At 41.5% G+C, this 19,417-nt stretch overlaps 1 protein-coding gene across 2 annotated transcripts in view; it reads right to left on the bottom strand.

The window, feature by feature from the left end:
* Positions 1 to 1,269: 1,269 nt before the first annotated feature.
* YPEL1 (yippee like 1) overlaps positions 1,270 to 19,417 on the bottom strand; it is a 54,248-nt gene continuing 36,100 nt past the window's right edge. Inside the window, exons 2-5 of one of the 2 annotated variants that reach the window (XR_012895971.2) lie at positions 17,579 to 17,622; positions 13,377 to 13,584; positions 9,725 to 9,833; positions 5,978 to 6,008 (exon numbers count right to left, since the gene is read on the bottom strand). Coding sequence is in view for 1 of the 2 variants with exons in the window: in XM_075898279.2 (XP_075754394.1) it covers positions 5,919 to 6,008; positions 9,725 to 9,833; positions 17,579 to 17,622 (243 nt within the window). In the remaining variant the exon portion in view is untranslated. Of the gene's footprint in view, positions 6,009 to 9,724; positions 9,834 to 13,376; positions 13,585 to 17,578; positions 17,623 to 19,417 lie in introns of both variants that reach the window. The other variant, XM_075898279.2, reaches the window with a different exon arrangement.

Here is a 19,417-nt window from a genome sequence, read left to right as displayed (position 1 = left end):
GAAGCAAGGGATATTTAAATCCCAGCTTCATTGACTATGTCGGTATGTCTAATTTACATGCCTCAGTCAGCAGAGGCATGTAGTCTAGACATACCCCCAGAGTTGCTTTGTTCCTTTGGCATTTTTCCAGTAGCCCCAAGCAAGGTTTCCTGCAAGAAAGCACCCCACAATACATTCAGGCCTCCGTGCCTGTAATTACTTCCTATGCTTTGGGAAGGATCTCTTGTTCTAGGCTTGCTGCAAGACTTTCCACAATATCCCACTCAATTCAGGCCTTTCTGCCTGCTGAGTCCTATGCTGTTCGTAAGATTAACCATCTTGTTTCAGGTATGGCAGTTTCTAACCATGCTGTCTTTTTCCCTTGTTCCTAGAGGCTTCTGCACAAACTCTTCTGCAACTCAGTTGGGGTTCTCCAGTTCTGGTCAGTCCTCATCAACAGCCTTCTTTACCAGTTGTTCTTCATAATATATTTCTGTACCAGATTTCTGCTGCTACTGTTTCACCCCTTCCTTTTCAGGAAACTCTTCCTTTCCCTCTCTGAGTTTCTGCCCTTTTCCTGACTCAGTTCTTATATAGCCAAGTGTCTTCCTTTAACCCCAATTAGAAGGCAGCTAATCAGTCATAGATGCACTGGCCCGATTTTTATAAAAGCAGCTAGTAACCACCCTGGTCATCCTCAAATGGTATTTAGGAAACCTTTCAGTATCTGGACTCTGTCACAAGCTCATTTGGATGAATACATAGTATTTATAGATAACAATTTAAATAAAGCCTCAAATAGGTGGGGTCCTGTAGGTGTTTTCAGATGCTATCTAAATTAATGGTTAATATTTAAAAATATCTGTTTAAAGACCAACTACAAAAGCTCCCTGACAAAAGTGTTTACTGTGCTTCCCTGAAATTCATGATTTGTTTCAGGCTGGCCAAGTTTACTAAATAAAATAAAAAGACATCATCCAATCTGTTTAAACACCCAAATTATCTTCCTTCAAAAGTAAGGCAATTCCTATGTAGAAACTTTTGAAAGTAAGCTTCAGGGAAGATTAGGTTTTTACCTTCTGAAAGTGCCATTAAACACACTCTCTTCTGTCCTGAGTAGGAGGTTTGAGATGCACTAATGAGGGACACAGTCTAATGCATCTTTAAAAATACATTAAATACAGTATGAAGAAAAAGCAAATGTTTAGCTTGATATTATAACTAAAATATGTATCCACAAAGCTTAGAATGATTCCCATGGCCACAGATCACACACAGTGAAAAAGTAACTCAACAAAAGCATTGAAAATTTTATTGTGATACCTCAGATACAATATAGTGAAACAACAAATGATGTACAGTATTGCTAGGACAAAACAACAAAGCAGCCATGACATCTGTAAAAGACAGCATTTTAAAGTGTTTAAGAAATAATATGAGGCACAACTCATTATGACTCGGATTCTAGACCTTAAATTATTTGTCCTTTTCAAAATCACTTCTGAAATTCCTCTTCCTTTACAACAGATATTGCTGATTGACTTACACTAGTACTAAATGAAGTAAAGTACAATATCCTACAAGTTTAACAATAATTTGACAGCTTCTTTGCACTCATTCCATTATCATACAACTATTATCATATTAAAATTTGTCTCTCTCTGGTGGTCTGGTATTTCAATCTGGATAGGGGTGTTGCAATCTGACTGCATGATCCTCTTATCTGAAAAAAAAATCTTAAGAGCAATATATAAAGGAAAATTCTCAAGCCAGTTGGAAATGGTACAATGTCCCCCAGGTTAGCACAAATGTAGTTTACATTAGAGAGCAATATGGATATTACTATTTCCATAATCAAAGGGTTAATTGCTTCTGTCACTTTGAAGTCTTGTTCACATGAAACCAAATTAATTTCAAATCATGTTTTCCTCAAGCTGCAATAAGATTAGATGTATGAAAATTAAGACAGAGAGTGCTGATTATTTTAAGCTTGCCAAATATTTAGTTTGCAGTAGGGCATCAGGACTTCATTAGTACACCATTAAAATTCAGCCTACATCACTATATAGTTGATAGATAATGAAAAAGTTCACATATTCCAGCCCATTTTAACAATAGGAAGATACTACTCAGAAGAGGTTATGGATGGGTAAGAGGGTAATAACATACTGTATATTAAAATGGCAACACAATGAAATAAATACATTTAAAAAAATCCAAAACAGCAAAAGTGGTTAGGCTAATGTATCATCAAGTCCACCCTAAGTATGTCAGAAAGTTTACAGGAAATTTTGCAACTTAACATTTTGTTAATAACAGTATTGCTTTTTGCTGTTTAAACAGGCTATGTCTACACGATGGGGTTTTTCTGAGATACCGTCTGATCTTCTGGAAGCCCTGTCTTTCTCCTCCCATGAGGAAGAAGGGCTCTTCCAAAAGAGGAGGCTTTTCCAAAATTTGGCCCAGTGTAAATGGGCTGAATTTCGGAAAAGCCTCATCCAAAAAAAACCATTGGAAAAAGGTACACAAATTGTGGAGCACGTTTTGCGTACCTTTTTCTGAGAGATCATTGTAGTCTAGACGTAGCCAAAGGTGTCTATAGTTGTTATGGAATGAAAAAATGTTGGCACTTGAAGCAGACTCACAACTGCAACACATGTTTACAGTCACTAATTAGAGCCTAGATAATGAAGAATCTGTCAGATTCCAAAATCATGTAAAATTCTGATGATTAATTATTTTAGGACAGTCATAGATAGCTTTTATAGGTTCAAAAGAATATCCTTTCTATACATGTATATTTTTGCTAGCATATTCTTATGTATCCAATGAACACTCCTTCCAAGAAGCCAGCTCGTAATTGGTTCATTTGGCCCAAGAAAGAGCTAGCATGAAATAAAAGAATTCACCAAATCTTTTTGTTAAAGTTTATAAAAAATACAAAATAAATGTTAAGACCAACAATAACAATAACCAGTACAAGTAACAAAAGTGCTCAAGTGGGAGAGGAAGTAAACTTGCTCAGAATGAACACACAAACACTTTAAATATAATCTTAATATATTACATAAAAAGTTAGAGGGAAAATGCTTTATAGAATTATCTTCAAGTAAGTTTTTTCTTTTTAATATATTCTGCTGGAAGGTTCAGTGACCAGACTGACCTCTTCACGTCAACCAGCAGCCACTGGTATCTGGAACCAACTTCCACCAAAACCATTAGGCATAACTCTCCACGTCTATACACTGGGAGAATTATTTCAAAGAATAACTGATAATGTCAAGCAATAAGAAAAAAAGGTTCACATACTCCCAGATATCATACTGAGCATAGCAGTGTGTTGGAATTTTTATTTGTTATAGCTCTGTGTCTCCACTACCTTTTAGCCTCCCTTTACCCTCAAAAGACCAATAAGAGTATTTCTTTATTTGGTTCTCTTAAAAGCCATAACATCATATGAAATTCACAATAATTCCTTATGCCAGTAATTGAAGTTTAGGTGCTAAACACTTAATGAAATCCCAACCTTTGGCACTGAGGGTAATTAAGATTTTGGTGAAAATGTCCAGTATGAAATACAAAGAAATAATGCACTGAAAAAAGAGGTTGAGACTCTAAATAAGATTTCTTCTAGTTTTTTTTTTTTTTTTAAATCTCATTGGTATGAAACATCCAAATCCACTATTTAAAATATTATTCTAGATTGTTCTCCCTCTGTTAAAAAGAAAACATTAACTCTAAATTTGTACTATCATTTTTATAGCGAAGGATGGGGGGGTAGTTTTCTCTTCAACGTACATGTAATTCTCTTTGAGTCCATAAATATCCAACAAGAAAAGTATGAATTTCCTATAAATACCTCTGTGTGTGTTACTTTTAGGCTTTGAAGCCAACACAAACTCCTTACTCATGGCTATTTCAGTGCTTTCATTGTTGGCAATGGACATTACAGTAGAGGAAGACTGAAAAATAATCCAAACAAAATAGAATTTCGGGTTCTTTCAGATTGAACAGATGGGCAGCACCAGATGACCATCTTGTGCCCGTGACATTCAGATAAAGGGAACACCTGAGTCCAATCTAATTTTTGATTATGGAAGAGCAATATTAGCCAATCCACAAAAATCCACCTTGGACACAACTATACTGGACCAGTTCCTTGAATTTAAGACCTAGTACTTTTTAAAATATAGGATCTATAGGTTTATCATCACAGTTCCTGATGTACAACTTCTGATTTGCTCCTAACTATTGCATGTTTGTAAATGAATTATGTGTGGTAATAAAGTGCAGTAGAATTTTGAAAGCCTGTCACAGATTTATCCAAAATGTAATAGCAGCAGCAATGGCACATAATGCAAATTTCACAAATGCCATGTTAAAATGGTTATTAAAAGAAAACTAACTTCTGTTCTATAATAAGACTTTCATACTGTTAATTTCATCTCAGTACTTATGTAGTGTTAGTTAATGTAAAAGGCATTCCCAACTGCTCTGTCCTCAAGCATTAAGGGAGCCAAATACAAAAGGCCCTCCACAAATATTTTTCATTTGATAACAGAGTTAGCAAATAATATAAGAGAAGGGTTTTTTTTTTTAAAACCTCTCTGAAAGTGCATGCAGGGAACTCAATAGTAAATTTTGTAGCTACACATCCACAGAAGCTTTTCTTACTAAGTTATTTCAAGTAAGAAGAAGCTGCAAGGTCCGTCCCCCCAAAAAAACCAGAAAGAATGTGAGCTTTATATAAATTTTGTTATGAAAATGTCTTTGGGGATGATTTATCCAGCAAACCAACAAGCCCCCTTTTCTTTTTTTAATTATCTTGTTATTCTATTTTATGAAGAAATTGAGTTGTCACAATTTCCTGCCCACCCATCAACACTCACTCTTCTGCAGGTACGGTTATAAATTTCAATCTCGTAAGTTCTGGCCTCTTGTTACATAAAAATAACTATTTTTGTTAAAGTGTAGCAAAAGCAGAATGTTTCAGTGAATTTTCTTTATAACAACCTCTTTGTCCAGTGCATTAGACTACATAGCTACATGGAACCAGCCATAAAACTTCACTGATGCACAAGTCCCTGTTACTGTTAAAAGGTACATTACCAAAACTTTTTTACACTAATTTTTTATAAATACAAGATGCAGATATTTTTGGGCCCTTTGAATTTGCAGGTTGTAATGTTGTCAACTTCTCCCTTCAAGATACAAGTTTGCTGGATAAGGAATGCAATTGTGTTAAATATATTCTCTAGTGTCACTACCTTAGTATCCCTTGAAAATTAGTTGCACTAAAAATACCGAACTATTAATGTATTCTTTGCAAAACTTAAGATGTACTAAATTGACTCAGTATAACCAAAAGAATTCCAAATGTGAACTGTACCTTTAACTTACTTGCCTGCAAGATATACACAAATTATGGTACTCACAAATTTTAAAAAGCAATTAATGAATACTCAAATACTGCATCCCTTCACACCCAGAGATACCAGAAATTGCTACATATAAAAAGATACCCCAGCCCATACATTCTTCAGGATTACTCATCAGATTTGGTGTAGGTGTTTAGGCAAAAAGCATGCACAGCAGAAGGTAGCATTAAAGGCATAGGTCAAATAAAGATGCTAACCAGTAAAATTCATTTGCAGTTAGTGAACTGTCTCTCTAGAATTTGAGATTTTTGAAAAAAGTCATCCAAAATGTTCCAAAACAACTGTTCACACAAGAACACATATACAAAAAGAGGAAATTTACACAAGGAGAAAAAAGGCAAATATGGCCTGAAAGATACACAAACCATACATTTGTGAGGTTTTAAAGTTCAGTGATATTCTCAGAGCCATCTCAGTCAAAATCTTTTCACTTGTATTAGTCTTTATAAAGCATGTTCCTCAGAATATTGTCCAAAAAGAGTGGAAAAAAATGCTTTTAATTTACTCCCAGCCATTGTCTTTGATCATATGCGCAAGTTCAATGATAAATTTTCCTTCTTTGTATTTCTGACTGCTCTCAAATGCATGTTCCTAAAAACAAAAATAAATAAATAAATAAAATAAAATGAAAATACTGAGGTTTTTTATGTTATTTCATTAATAAATTTTACATATAAATAAAAATGAATAGATAATTATCATTTGTCATCTATTAAGGTTTTTTGGTGATATTTTATTACAGGTAGAATCTCTCTAGTCTGATACCCTTGGGACCTGACTGGTGCTGAACCAGAGAATTTGCTAAAGCATGAAAGGTCAATATTGTCCAGCAGCATTACCAATACTTCTAGGCTGTGTCTACACTGGGCCACTTATTCCCGAAAATCAGCTTTTCCGGAATAAGCTGCGAGCTGTCTACATTGGCCCTTGAATTTCCGGAAAAGCAACGACGCTCTACTGTACAAAATCAGCCGCTATTCCGGAAATGCTATGCTGCTCCCGCTCGGGCATAAGTCCTTATTCCGGAACACTGTTCCGGAAAAGAGCCAGTGTAGACAGCCCAGTAGTCTTTTCTGGAAAAAAGCCCCGATGGCGAAAATGACGATCGGGGCTCTTTTCCGGAAAAGCGCGTCTACATTGGCCACAGATGCTTTTCCGGAAAAAGGGCTTTTCCGGAAAAGCAGCCTGCCAATGTAGATGCTCTTTTTCCAGAAATACTTATAACGAAAACTATTCTGTTTTAAGCATTTCCGGAAATTCATGCCAGTGTACACACAGCCCTACTGTTTACTAGGCTCTTAGAAGACATTTAGGAGTAAATTAGAGCTAAATAACAGCACAGAACACAGAGCTGTGACTGATGGCTGTAAACAAACTGTATGGGACCAGAAACTTGGCCACACTCATGATAAGTGGACATATGGCTAACTAAAGTCATGCCAGACCAGCGAGTGCTGAGCTAGAGAGGTTCAACCTGTAGTATAGATGTTAGGTCCAGAGAAGAGAAACAAGAATGATTAAACGTTTAGAGAACGTTCTTATGTTCTTTATGTTCTTAGAACATGAGCTATGAAGGAAGACTGAAAGAACTGGGCTTTTTTAGGTTGGAAAGGAGAAGACTGAGAGGGGACATGATAACGGTTTTCAGGTATCTAAAAAGGTGTCACAAAGAGGAGGGAGAAAAATTGTTCTCCTTGGCCTCTGAGGTGAGGACAAGAAGCAATGGGCTTAAACTGCAACAAGACAGGTTTAGATTGGAAATCAGGGAAAACTTCCTAATTGTCAAGGTGGTTAAACACTGGAATAAATTGCCTAGGGAAGTTGTGGAACCTCCATCTCTGGAGATATTTAAGAGATGGCTAGATAAACATCTATCAGGGATGGTCTAGACAGTGCTTGGTCCTGCCATGAGGGCAGGGGACTGGATTCAATTACCTTTTTAGGTCCCTCCAGTTTACTATGATTCTGTTTTCTCTCTCTTGCTTGAAATATCTAATTTTAGCACATATGGTGTTCTTTACATAAAAGCCACGCGAAAATTTTAATATAAAATTGCATGTGTCTATGCAAACTATAATTAAACATTTATAGTACATACATATATCCATCTACCTATATATTTCTATGATGCCCATTAGTGTAAAATTTTAAGCACCTCTCAAGCATGTTAGATATTTAATGTGACTGTCATTTCTATAAAATGCCAGGATTATCATGCTTGGTACTTTATTTCAGAGCCAAGATTGTGCTTGTTCTGTTCTTTTATGTATTGTTAACTACAGGCCTGATAAAACTAATCCTTCTTCAAATTAACCCTGGGATTGCTGGATTCATACTGTTTTTTCCATATTTTGTCAAGCCACAAATTCTGCTTAATTCTACAGATTAAACCTCTAAAATCTGGGACTTTCTGGTCTGGGAGGAGCATGGATATTACTGGATCAAAAAGCCCTACCTGGCCAGATTCAGGGCCTGGGCTGGCAGTGGGGAGCACAGCCCCTTTGGCAGCAGGGCCAAAGTGGTGGGTAGCACAGGAAGTGCAGCCAAAGGCATTACAGCTGGTGGCTGGGAGTGCAGCACAGCCAGAGTGGGTCGGGAGCACAGTCCTAGATGGATGGGCACAGGTGGGAGCACAGTTCCACCTTGATGAAAGGCAGTGCAACTGGCACCCAGGAATGCAGCCTTGACTTCACCTGGTTTAACACATTCGGTTCAGGTCTGTTTAGGCGGTTCTAAGGGTGCCAGACCTAGGAGATCTCACCTGTAGGTGATTTCCTAGCAGTACCAGGGCCCACTGATGGAAGGGAGGGACTGCGCCAAGGGCCCAGTGATTCAAATGGGCCTAGGTTGGTTCCCCACCACTGTTGCAACATCTGCAGGCCCTTTAAATCATTGCTAAAGCAGGGCTGGACGTGGCAGGGGGAGGAAACCATCTGAGTGATGCTGAAGGTTGGCTGCCTCAGCCCCACCCCTTCTGCCCAAGGCTCCACCCTTTCCAGGAGTGGCAAGGCTTTCAGTTTTCCTGAGCAGCAACCTACGAATTTGGACAGGCATTGTTTTTCATCACTTGAAAGAGTGTGGAATGCATAGATCAGAAAATCATAGGTTGTGAGCTCTAAATCGGTCTTGCATGGTAAAAGGGATGACAGAAGCCAAAGTTAGTAGTATGGAAATGGAACCTTCTAATGCAGCTGTTCAGTTTCCTTCATTCCTTAATCAGACAACAATCCTTTTACAACATCAGCTCTAGATGCTCATTATTACAAAGAGAAGGAACACATGCAGCTGTTTTCCAGAAGATTCTGAAATCCAGCTGAACTGAAAACATCCTACAAGTGGAAACTTCCAAGAGTCACTGAAAAGAAGAGTTTGACATTTTGATAGTGCCAGAACTGGAACAAATTAGCACTCTGGATAACTTTTCAGCCACAAAATTAAGTTAATTATGGTGATTAATTGTAGTACATTGACAACATACTAACCATTTAAAACCATAGCTCGTGTTTTGACTAAGAATGTTAGCTAATGTTTAAAATGTTAAATGCTAGGGTTAATCAGTTGAACCTGGAGCAGTCCTTCCCCACTCTGCAGTGCAATGGCCTGTGGCTAGACGAGAGAATGCTCTGTCACCAGCCCTGCTCTGGCTTGGAGGAGCTGCTCCCGCCCCTTCCCCAGCACGGGGGCTGCTCTGGCAGTGGAGGCTGCTTCAGCCCTGCCCCCACCACAGCTGCAACTATTGGAGATGCTCTGACCTCAGCCCCACCCCAGTCCTGCCCCTTGTTCAGCATGGCACTGGACAAGATCCAGCCAGCCAGGCCAGTTAACTGGTGACCCGGTAAGCAGGCCAACAAGAAGGTAACTGGTTAATCTCTTACATCTCTATTTTGACTATATCAATGTGTGTTCTTAAATGACAAATAATTAAAGAAAATAAATAATTCTGAAAACCTGACATCCAAAGTTTTAATACCAAAATGTGAGTGGAACTTAAATTCCAATGTAATAGGGACTATAGCAAAAAAAAAAAAAAAATCCCCATATTATATTGGAACTACAGTGTACTTCGGCTTTATTATTTTCAATATGTGAGATGTTAACACTGTTAAAACATTAAATTAATATAGTTTTCCTAATATTACACTCATTAGTTATAAATGGAGTATTTTTTCTAATGGATATGGATGCAATAGATTAAGAGTCACTCAATATAGCAATAAAAAATGGTGTCTCCGTAGCATAAAGACAACTTCTGTGTATTGCTAGATATAGCTTTGATGAAGGAATATATTATTATATGATTAACTTACATATTTCCATCCAAGAGTAGTTTTACAGTTTTCACAATAGATATCTGCAACAGCATGTAAACCGGTCAAAAGAACTCTCTCTTCTGCTGGACCACAGCCCACATTTACACTGTAACAGAGAAAAGAAATAGTAGTATCTTAAACAACGAGACAAATCTTGGTTTTTTTAATGGGACAACAACACTCTACTTTTCTCCTGAAGATGAAACAATTCAGGTAAAATCTAAGTCTCCAAGATATATGTGCCAGTATTTTTAGTCCAACTTTTGTGAAATTAAATTCTAGGATTATACTTGGAGGACACAAGGAAAATGTTTAACCGTTTTTTCCCCATTTTCTATCATGGAACAGTGTTTATTTGTAGCATGAGTTAACTATCATCATCTATACCATCAAAGTAACATAAAACAAAGCATGATGAATTGAAAACTATTTAATGAAACTCAAAATAATAAATGACCACTTTATAAGTTATAAGGCCTTTTAACTCAGGCCATGTCTTTGCTGGGCTTTCAAAATGGGTAAGCTCCACTAGTGCCAGTCATGGCTTTCCTTTTTTATGCTAGGCATTTACACTAATGCAACTACACTAAAATCAAAGCACTTCCCAAGGTAGGAAAGGCTTTACAGATATTGTCATGCTACAGACCAACAGTAACAGACAATGAATATTTAAAAGCCAATGGAATGTCTCCTGTACACCTTGCTGCTCCAAAAGAAAGTTTTCCTAATTTAGGCATATGTTTTTAAAGATTGGTCAAACAGTCATTCTAGGAAAATCAGGCAACAATTGGTGAAACCATTTCTGCTGTAGCACTATCCAGATCTGTAGTGTTCTTGAATATGCCTGGAACCCCAATTCTATATGAAGAAACTATAGATAAAAGAATAAAGGTATCTGTAAAAGATAGTCACATATTTTAATCTTTTCTATAATTACCTGGTCTATAAACATAAAACAGATACATCTGACTTGAGTTCTATTTATGAATTGCTCTGAGCAATTTAACTGGTTAAAAATGGAGATGCAAGCCACTGCAATTAAGCTGGTTAAAAATGGAAATGCAAACTAATGACAGCGTATTACAAAATCAAAATTAGCTCAAGCTTTATAAAAGCAAGGAATCAAGGATACACGTAGGACTAGAGCAGGGGCTGCCAACCTGTGGCTCACGAGCCGCATTTGGCTCTTTGATTACAAAAAAGTGGCTCCTGCCAGTACCGCTCAGCCCGGCCACTCTGTGCAAGACGCCCCAGCACCTACTTATGGCCGGGCCACTCTGTGCCGCATTCCAGTGCAAGCTCATGGCCGGGCCGCTTTGCTCACGTGCCCCAGACAGCACATGCTCAAGGCTGGCTGCTCAGCACACATGCCCAGCGCCTGGAGGGAGACGCATGTGGTGGTAGCAGTGGTGGCAGCAGCTCTGGGACCCAGGCATAAGGTTGGGGGGCACAGGAGGAGTTTCCTGGCTCTGGGGAAGGGGAGGAAGATTGGGTTGGGGAGGTGATCATGGAATCCCAGCCAGCACATGCTCAAGGCTGGCCACTCAGAGTACGCGCCCAGTGCCTGAAGGGAGACGCATGCAGTGATTCAAGGACCCAGGCATAAGGCTGGAGGGAGGAGGATTGAGTTAGAGTGTGGGGTGATGGTGCCTGGCTCTGGGGAAGAGGAGAGAAGGGGGACTGCGTTGGGGGGGGGGGAGCGTGTGCGCATGGCATCCCAGCCAGCACATGCTCAAGGCTGGCCACTCAGCGTACACACCCCAACACCTGGAGGAAGATGTGCATGGTGGTAGCAGCAGCGGCTCCAGGATCCAGGAGTTAGGTTGCGGGGGGAGAGACTGGGTTAGAGCAAGGAGGGTGTGCTCTGGGGAAGGAGAGGGGGATTGGCTTAGAACAGGGATGTGCCTGGCTCTGGGGAAGGGGAGAGGGATTGGGTTAGAGCGGGGCTGGGGGTGGGGAAGAGGGAGTAGAAATCCTGGGACTGCATACCAGCTCCAACTTCTCAGGAAGCATGCAGCTGTTGTCTGGAGCAGAGGAAGAGGACGCACTTCCTGAGAAGTTGGAGCTGGCATTCAGTCCTGGGACTCCTCCCCCCCCACACGCACAGGCAGGCAGCAGGGGGAAGGAAGTCCCCGGCTGAGCGACAGACCCAGCATTCCAGGAAGCGCGCCAGTTGTTTAGGAGAGTAGAGGGAGGGGGAAGAGCAGCTCTCTCGCTTCCTGAGACCCAGGATCCCCAGGTACCAGCCAAGCTCTCCCTGTCCCCTCTCTGTGGCCAGACCCCCCATCACCAGCACCCTGCCCCAGCACCCAATCCCATACTTCAGCACCCTGCCCCCACCAGCACAGTTGGCGATAGGGGGCGTTTGGAGGGGTGTGGCCCCGACTAACTTTTCTGTGGGTCAGTGACCCATGACTCAAAACAGGTTCCCCGCCCCTCTCATAAATAAAGACAACGCTGAAACATTGTGTTTAATATATTTTATTTAAAAATGAAGCCTGGCCAACAAGCTCCCAATTGGGGCCAAGCCACCATCTGGCCGCATCATAACACTCCTGCACCCCCCAAGCTCCAAACCTGAGCTTATCACACACTGGAACCCCCTGTCCTGAGCCTCTCACATCCCCAAACTCCTGCACCCCCAAATTCCCAGTCTCCTGCCACAATATTCCTGCACCATTTACACACTGCAAATCTGTGTCCTGAACCCATCATACTCCCAGCCTCCCTGCCCTGTGCCCCTCACACACCCCAACCCAAACTCCTGCACCCTCACATCCGCAAGCCTGCAGCTTGCTCAGCACCCCAACCCTCCATCTGACCCCAACACTCTCCAGCCTAGAGCCCCTCCATGAGCCAACATCTCCTTCTCTACTTTCCCTGCACCCAAATTCCCTCCCAGAGCTTGCACCTCTCACCACTTCCCACACCCAAATCCTTCATTCCCACCACACATCCACACCTACTGTTTCAACCCAGTGAGAGTGGCTCTTGTCAGAAATGTCCTGTAATGTTATTTTTATCTATATCTATATCTACACACACACACACACCCACACACTCATACACACACACCCACACACTCATTGCTTTTGTGATGGTATGCCCTGGGCCAGCATACCAGCACCAAATTTCCCTACATAACTTAAATACTTTTTTTTTTTGCTCAACAACTTTCCCCCCAGAGTACCAGCATCCTTTTTCTTACAAAAAAAAAAAAACCCCACTGTATCTACTTATATAGATTGATATATAAAAATAACTATACAATACGTGGCTCTTCGTACTCAATCCACCGCTATATTGGCTCTTTGTCCCTAATGGGTTGGCCACCCCGGACTAGAAGGTTAAGTTGCAACTGTAAACCCTCTTGAGAGAAGTCTGGCTTCTTGCTTCTGACAAATCTATAATTTTCAAGGCCAATATTAAAGCATTCTAAAGATTAACCTGAAAAAGCAATGCTCAATTCTCACATTAGTGATGATGTCCATCAGAAAAAAGTTACAGCAATTTTCTGGAATAAAACAATTTAGTGGAATAGAACAGTTCAGTTAGCATCAGATGCAGCTGAAAGCTTTATTTCTAATTAAGATTTAAATGTAACTAATGATAGGATTTTCTAGATAAGTGTAAAGAAGAAGTTACTCACCTTCGTTCAGTAATGATGGTTCTTAAAGATTGGTCCCCGTGGGTGCTCCACTGATGGTGTCAGGCTTGTTCCGGTGCCACAGCTCGGAGATTTCTAATAGCTGTGTTCAGCCAGGTTGCGCATATGCAATCAACAGCTTGTTCCATTCGTGCCATTTGATCATTGCTCGCACCTGGCTGGCTACTCAGTTCCTCTCATTGTTCGATGTCTGGAAAGAGAGAAAAAGAACTCCGGAACGGGGAGAAAGGGAGGGATGTGGAGCACCCACCAGGACCCATCTCTAAGAATAACCATTACTGCACGAAGGTGAGTAACAACTACTTCTTCGAGTGGTCCCCGTGGGTACTCCACTGATGGTGACTGTATAGCAGTACCCCATGTTGAGTTTCCAGAGTTAGGATTTGTCAATGACTGAAAGTACTGCTGAAGCCACCGAGGAATCTGCTGCCCACCACTGAACTATTGAATAATAGTTCATAAATATCAAGTCTGAGGACCATGTGGATGCTCTGCAAATGTCCGGCAGCGAGACTCCATGCACAAAGGTAGTGGATGTTGCCACTGACCTGGTGGAATGTGTTCTAGGAAGAGTCTGAAGGGGCTGGTTGCAGATTGAGTAGTAGGTAGTAATGCAAGAAACTATGATCTTGGAAACATGCTGGGAGGATAATGGATTTCCCTTGGAGGGGTCCACTATGGATACTAGTAGGTGATCTTTTTTGCACAAGGTCCACATACTGTCGATGTAAAAAGCTATATCTCGACGTACATATAGTGTGTGTGGTAGTGATTCTCGGGTGGAGACGTGGTTTCGGATAAAAGACCTGCAGTACGATAGGTTCGTTAACATGAAATTAGGGATGAAAGCAGGATGAGTGTGCAACATAATCGAGTCTTTGTTGAAAACCATGAAGGGTGTCATTGCCATTAGTGCTGACAGTTCACTGACCCTACGGGCAGATATAATTGCTAGTAGAAATACCACCTTCATCATGAGCATGGATAGGGATGTTGAAACTAAAGGCTCAAAAGGCGGGTATATCAAGGTGTCCAGTACCAAGTCCAAGTTCCAAGAGGGGGGCTGGTGTCTTCAGGGAGGTTGGAGGTTTGCTATTCCCTTAAGCAATCTCTTAGTCAGTAGATGAGCAAAGATAGAATGCCTGTCAATGGTACCATGGAAGATGCTGATTGAGGATAAGTGCACTCTTAGGGTAGAGATGGAAAGACCTGTTTGATCGAGAGCTAGTACGTAATCAAGGATCTTATGTATCGGTGAAGAGTATAGACAGATGTTGCTGTTCTTGCACCAAGCCACAAATCTATTCCATTTTGCTAGGTAAGTCTTCCTTATAGATTCCCTTCTACTGTGCAAAAGAACCGCTTTCACCCTATCAGAGCAAAGCTGTTCCTTTATGTTGAACCAGCTAGGAGCCACGCTGTCAGATGGAGGGTCTCCGGTCTCAGATGTAATAGGGAGCCGTGACTCTGAGAAAGGTGGTCTGGGAGGGGGGGCAGAGGGTGCGGTGGTTGCAGGGACATCTTGTGGAGAAACGGGTACCAAGGCTGTCTTGCCTATGCCAGTACTAGGAGAATAACTCGAGCAGAGTTGTCTCTGATCTTCTGTATCACCCTCAGTATAAGCACCGTCGGTGGAAATGCATACAGAAGAGGTCCATCCCAGTGGACTAGTAGTGCATCCCCATGGGACTTTTGTCTATGCCCCCTCTCGAACAGCATAGGTGAAATTTTCTGTTTTCATAGGTGGCGAAAAGGTCTCTCTGAGGCGATCCGCAAGCATGGAAGATGTGGTTCAGGATATCGGGATGGATTTCTCACTCGTGGTCATGAGGGAAATGCCTGCTGAGTGCATCTGCCATGACATTGCTCATGCCTGGTAAGTAAGATGCTATCAGGGTGATGCGGTTCTGCACGCACTAATTCCATAAGCAGACTGCTTGTGCACAGAACAATTGGGTATGCACACCTCCTTGATGGTTGATATAATACATAGTGGCTATATTGTCCATCAGAACCCAGATGGTCGTACCGGTAATGTTTGTCCAGAAATATCTGCAAGCAAGAAATACGGCTTTTAGTTCCAGGAGATTGATATGTAGAATGGCCTCTGCTGAAGACCATCTCCCCTACACGGACATACTGTTGTTGTGTGCGCCCCGTCCAAGAAGGGAGGCATCTGTCGTCAACTGGTTTGATGGCTGCTGATGTTGGAATGGAACTCCCGGTAGAAGATTTTGGGGGTTCAACCACCAACGTAGGAATCTGCAAACCACAGCAGTTGGATTGATCATTTTGTGAGTGCTGTGTTTTGTTGGGGTATAGACTGACACCAATCAATGCTGCAGGCAGCAGAAATGGAGTCTCAAATGGTGAACCACAAATGTGGTGGCAGCCATATGCCCCATGAGGCAGAGGCACATGAGCACAGTCACTGTAGGGGCATGGATGATGACCACGGCTAATTCCTGTATTATCTGAAAACACTCTTGAGGTAAGTATGCACGAGCAGTGGTGGAATCTAGTCGTGCTCCTATAAAATTTAGGATCTGCAATCGATTTTTGCTCGTTGATTATGAGTCCAAGCGATTGAAAAGTTTGTCTGGCTTCCGTGATCATGGTGCCGGTATAGTAGAGGTGCCCGGTGAGATGGGGAACGGGGACTCCTCTGTCTCTGGGTTTTGCCAATTGCTTTAGCTGTTGCTGTTGTTTGCACCAGTGCTGGCTCCTGCCTGGTCAGTGGCTCTGCTACTTCCTCTGGCAGTGCTGCCTCTGTTTGCACGATGGGGTTGTCCTGTGGTGCCAGCCTCAGTGGTGGCTCGCTTGTCAATGCTTGCGGAGTCCACTTTGGTGTTCATCCCGCTGTGGAGGGTGGCCGTTGCTCCGGCACCACGGGTGGAGTTGAATGATGCAGTGCCAGTGGCTTTAAAGCGTGGGCGCTGCTTGCCGGCACTGCAGCCGTCTTCGGCACCAAGAAAGATCTCTCTGGGGCTAGCATCCTCATTGTCTTTGCCCCTGAACCTGGTGCCGAAGGTAGTGGGGCAGAGCCGGAGGTCCCTGGCTTATGTCCTGCGCTGATCTTATCTGTAGGATCAGGTGGCAATGAGCGAGCAGGGGACAGCCTTCTCTTTTTTTTGTGGGGCTGGTTTGGTGGAGAAGACTCTTCTTTTCTGCTTCTCCTCTGATTGTTTTACAGCTGCAGAGTCGGGATCAAGCGCCTTATCGAACATCAGCATTTTCAGGCACATTTCTCTGTCCTGGCTGTCAGTTTTAAGCAATGCCCGCATTTTTGGGGGATCTGAGTGAATGCCCATCCGAAGCTGGCATGGGCTCTTTACACAGGGAACATTTTTTAAAACCTGGGAATCCAGGCATCCTTGGGTTATTGATTTGTGAAGGTTTCTGTCAATTTCAGACTGCGGCTAAAGCAGCTACTGGCTGACTAGGAAAGCTGCGGTTTAAATAACTTGTTAGCGATCCATTTTTTTTTTGAATAACAAAGAACGTTGAGTAAACAAGGGGGAAAACCTATGTACAAAGTAATTTTTTTTTTTTTTTTTTTACAGTTCTCCTGAGGAGACTGAAGTAATGCTGAGGACAGTTGGGAGGAACTGAGCGGGGAGCCAGGTGCGCGCGATGATCAAAGGGCACAAACGGCAAGAGCTGTTGCTTGTGCGTTCGCAACCAGGCTGAACACAGCTATTGGAAATCTCCGAGCTGCGGCGCTGGGACGAGCCTGATGCCATCAGTGGAGCACCCACGGGGACCACTCGAAGAAGATGACTCAGATGACAAATTGCACCATAGAAACATTCTCTTGAAAAAGGCCACAGTTATGCTAGTCATACGTATCAACAGGGACTCCCAGTATAATGACTATGTCCATTAAAAAAAAATTGATAGAGTGAATGGTGTTACTGTTAGGGATGTCAAAGTCCATTTAAAATGTCAAGTGGCTAAATGTGGGCAGCTTTAACCACCTGGGATGGGACTTCCATGCCACTGGTGGGTACCCACCCCACCCGTAACATGGTGAGCCTAGCCCGGCTGGAGCAGCCTCCTAGCCCGTAGTAGGTAGACTGCTGGTTAACCCTTTAAATCCCTAGTTACTAGAATATTTTTCCCATTTGAGGAATAAACCAAAGGTTGATATTTCACAGAAAGTATATAATTGTAGTCATACTTACACAGAATTAAAGAGGTAGGCTCTTCCCTGGCTTCCCTGAAAAGACTGTAAGAAAAAGAAATATAATTTTAAACATAAAACACATCACTCCTGAATCTGCTACAAAGCATATAAAATAATACAGCATTGCCTTTAAAGAAATAAATTATTTATAAAGAAATTACTTTTATTGTTCTGGACAAGTGCTGGCCCTTAAATTTATGTTCAAACACTAGATAGCCTGTAACATACTCACCAAAATCAATTAAATGCCTAGAGTATGGGTGACGAGTGGACAGCACCAGTGTTCCTTGTAACCTGTGTGCTTGTGTGGCCATTCAGGAGAGATTCCAATGTCACCCTGCTGATTACCAAAGCACCCACAGCTAAGTTATGTGTACCACCAGGAGAAATATTCACATTAGCCTCAGTGCACATTACAACATTTATTCTGCACATGGATGGAAAAGATTAGAAAGATCCTTGTATAGCACCTAAAATGTAATAACAGTTGTGGCTTAACACCAAATTCCATGCACCTTTTCCCATTTCACTATAATGTCCATATCAAAGGCTGCAGAGTGGATGCATCTCAAACTGTTTTTGCTGTAAATGATTCAGATGAGCATGTCATGATCTGTTTACAAAAAACACAATTATATTTGTAGTATGGACAGATGAAGCACATAAGGCTGCCAGAAAAGTAGTTTAACAAATTACAGAGGGCTTCATGAGTGAAATATGAAACCACTGTATTTAGCATATTACTGTTCAAACAAAAAAGAATAATCCTAAAATGAATGCAGAAATATCTTCTTCAGAGTCCCAAAACATTATTTTCTAGTGCTTAAGACCAATTCAAGAAGAGTAACAGGTCAGGCAGGGCAGTAAGAGAATGGAGCAGAATACTGTAAGAGAAAAAAGAAGAGAACTTTCTCAAATTTAAGTTATCATGTGTTTCCATTTTCTGTTATGACAAAAACACACCATTCCAAACACTCAGGATATTAGAAAATAAGATTAATTATAATTAAAGGATTTATTTCCAACACCTCTCTTTCTCCAAAATGAGATAGTTGATTTCAGATGACATTATATTACTAAATACTAGTGAAGGGAACTAGACATGAGGCAGCACTGGCATTTTGTAGTAGGAAAATAATGGAAGATTTTGTACCAGCAAAGAACAAGAATAAAAAAAAAACCCTATAGCATGCAAAAAGCCCTCAATATGAAAACACTTTTTCCTCCAAATTCACATTTTCCAGTTTACATTTAAAAAAAAAAAAATGGAAAGTGTTGCATAATGTATTGACTAGAAAATCCCTTAAAATGCTCTTAACATGCATTTAAGTTTCATAGAGCAGGCCAAATGATTAAAATTATATTGTTTAAGTGGTTAACCAATAGCGGTGATCTTACTGGGGTTGCAGGCAGGTACGTCAGGGCCACTACAATGTACGTGGGGTCAGGGTACGAGACTGGGGCTGCTCTCCCATCTGCCTCCATTGAAGCCTCTGTGGTGCAGTCAGGACTTTGGACTTCCCGGTGAAGCTAGGGCTGTGTTCTGCCTACCCATTGCAGCACAGCAATGGCCAGGGTCCCGCATGTTCGTAAGCGTGGATTGCATTCGTAACTTGGGATCCGCCATTAACGACAGCTTCAGTCGTAAATGCGAACGGTCATATGTCGACTGTTCGCAACTCAGGGACCGGCTGTACTACTGCTCTGTTTAGATAAGGAACTGAAAAATATTATATCCAAATGAAAGCAGAGGGGGAATTTAGTTATCCCCAATATCCTGACTAAATTCCCTTTTCTTGAGTAAAGGGCCACAATGACTACTATATTTAGGAGCTTG

This window comes from Pelodiscus sinensis, chromosome Z, assembly GCF_052426305.1.
Source record: "Pelodiscus sinensis isolate ZL-2025 chromosome Z, ASM5242630v1, whole genome shotgun sequence".
In the NCBI taxonomy this organism is placed as follows: Eukaryota; Metazoa; Chordata; order Testudines; family Trionychidae; genus Pelodiscus; species Pelodiscus sinensis.
Note: the sequence above shows the minus strand (reverse complement) of the source record. Positions and strands in the feature narration are given on the sequence as shown.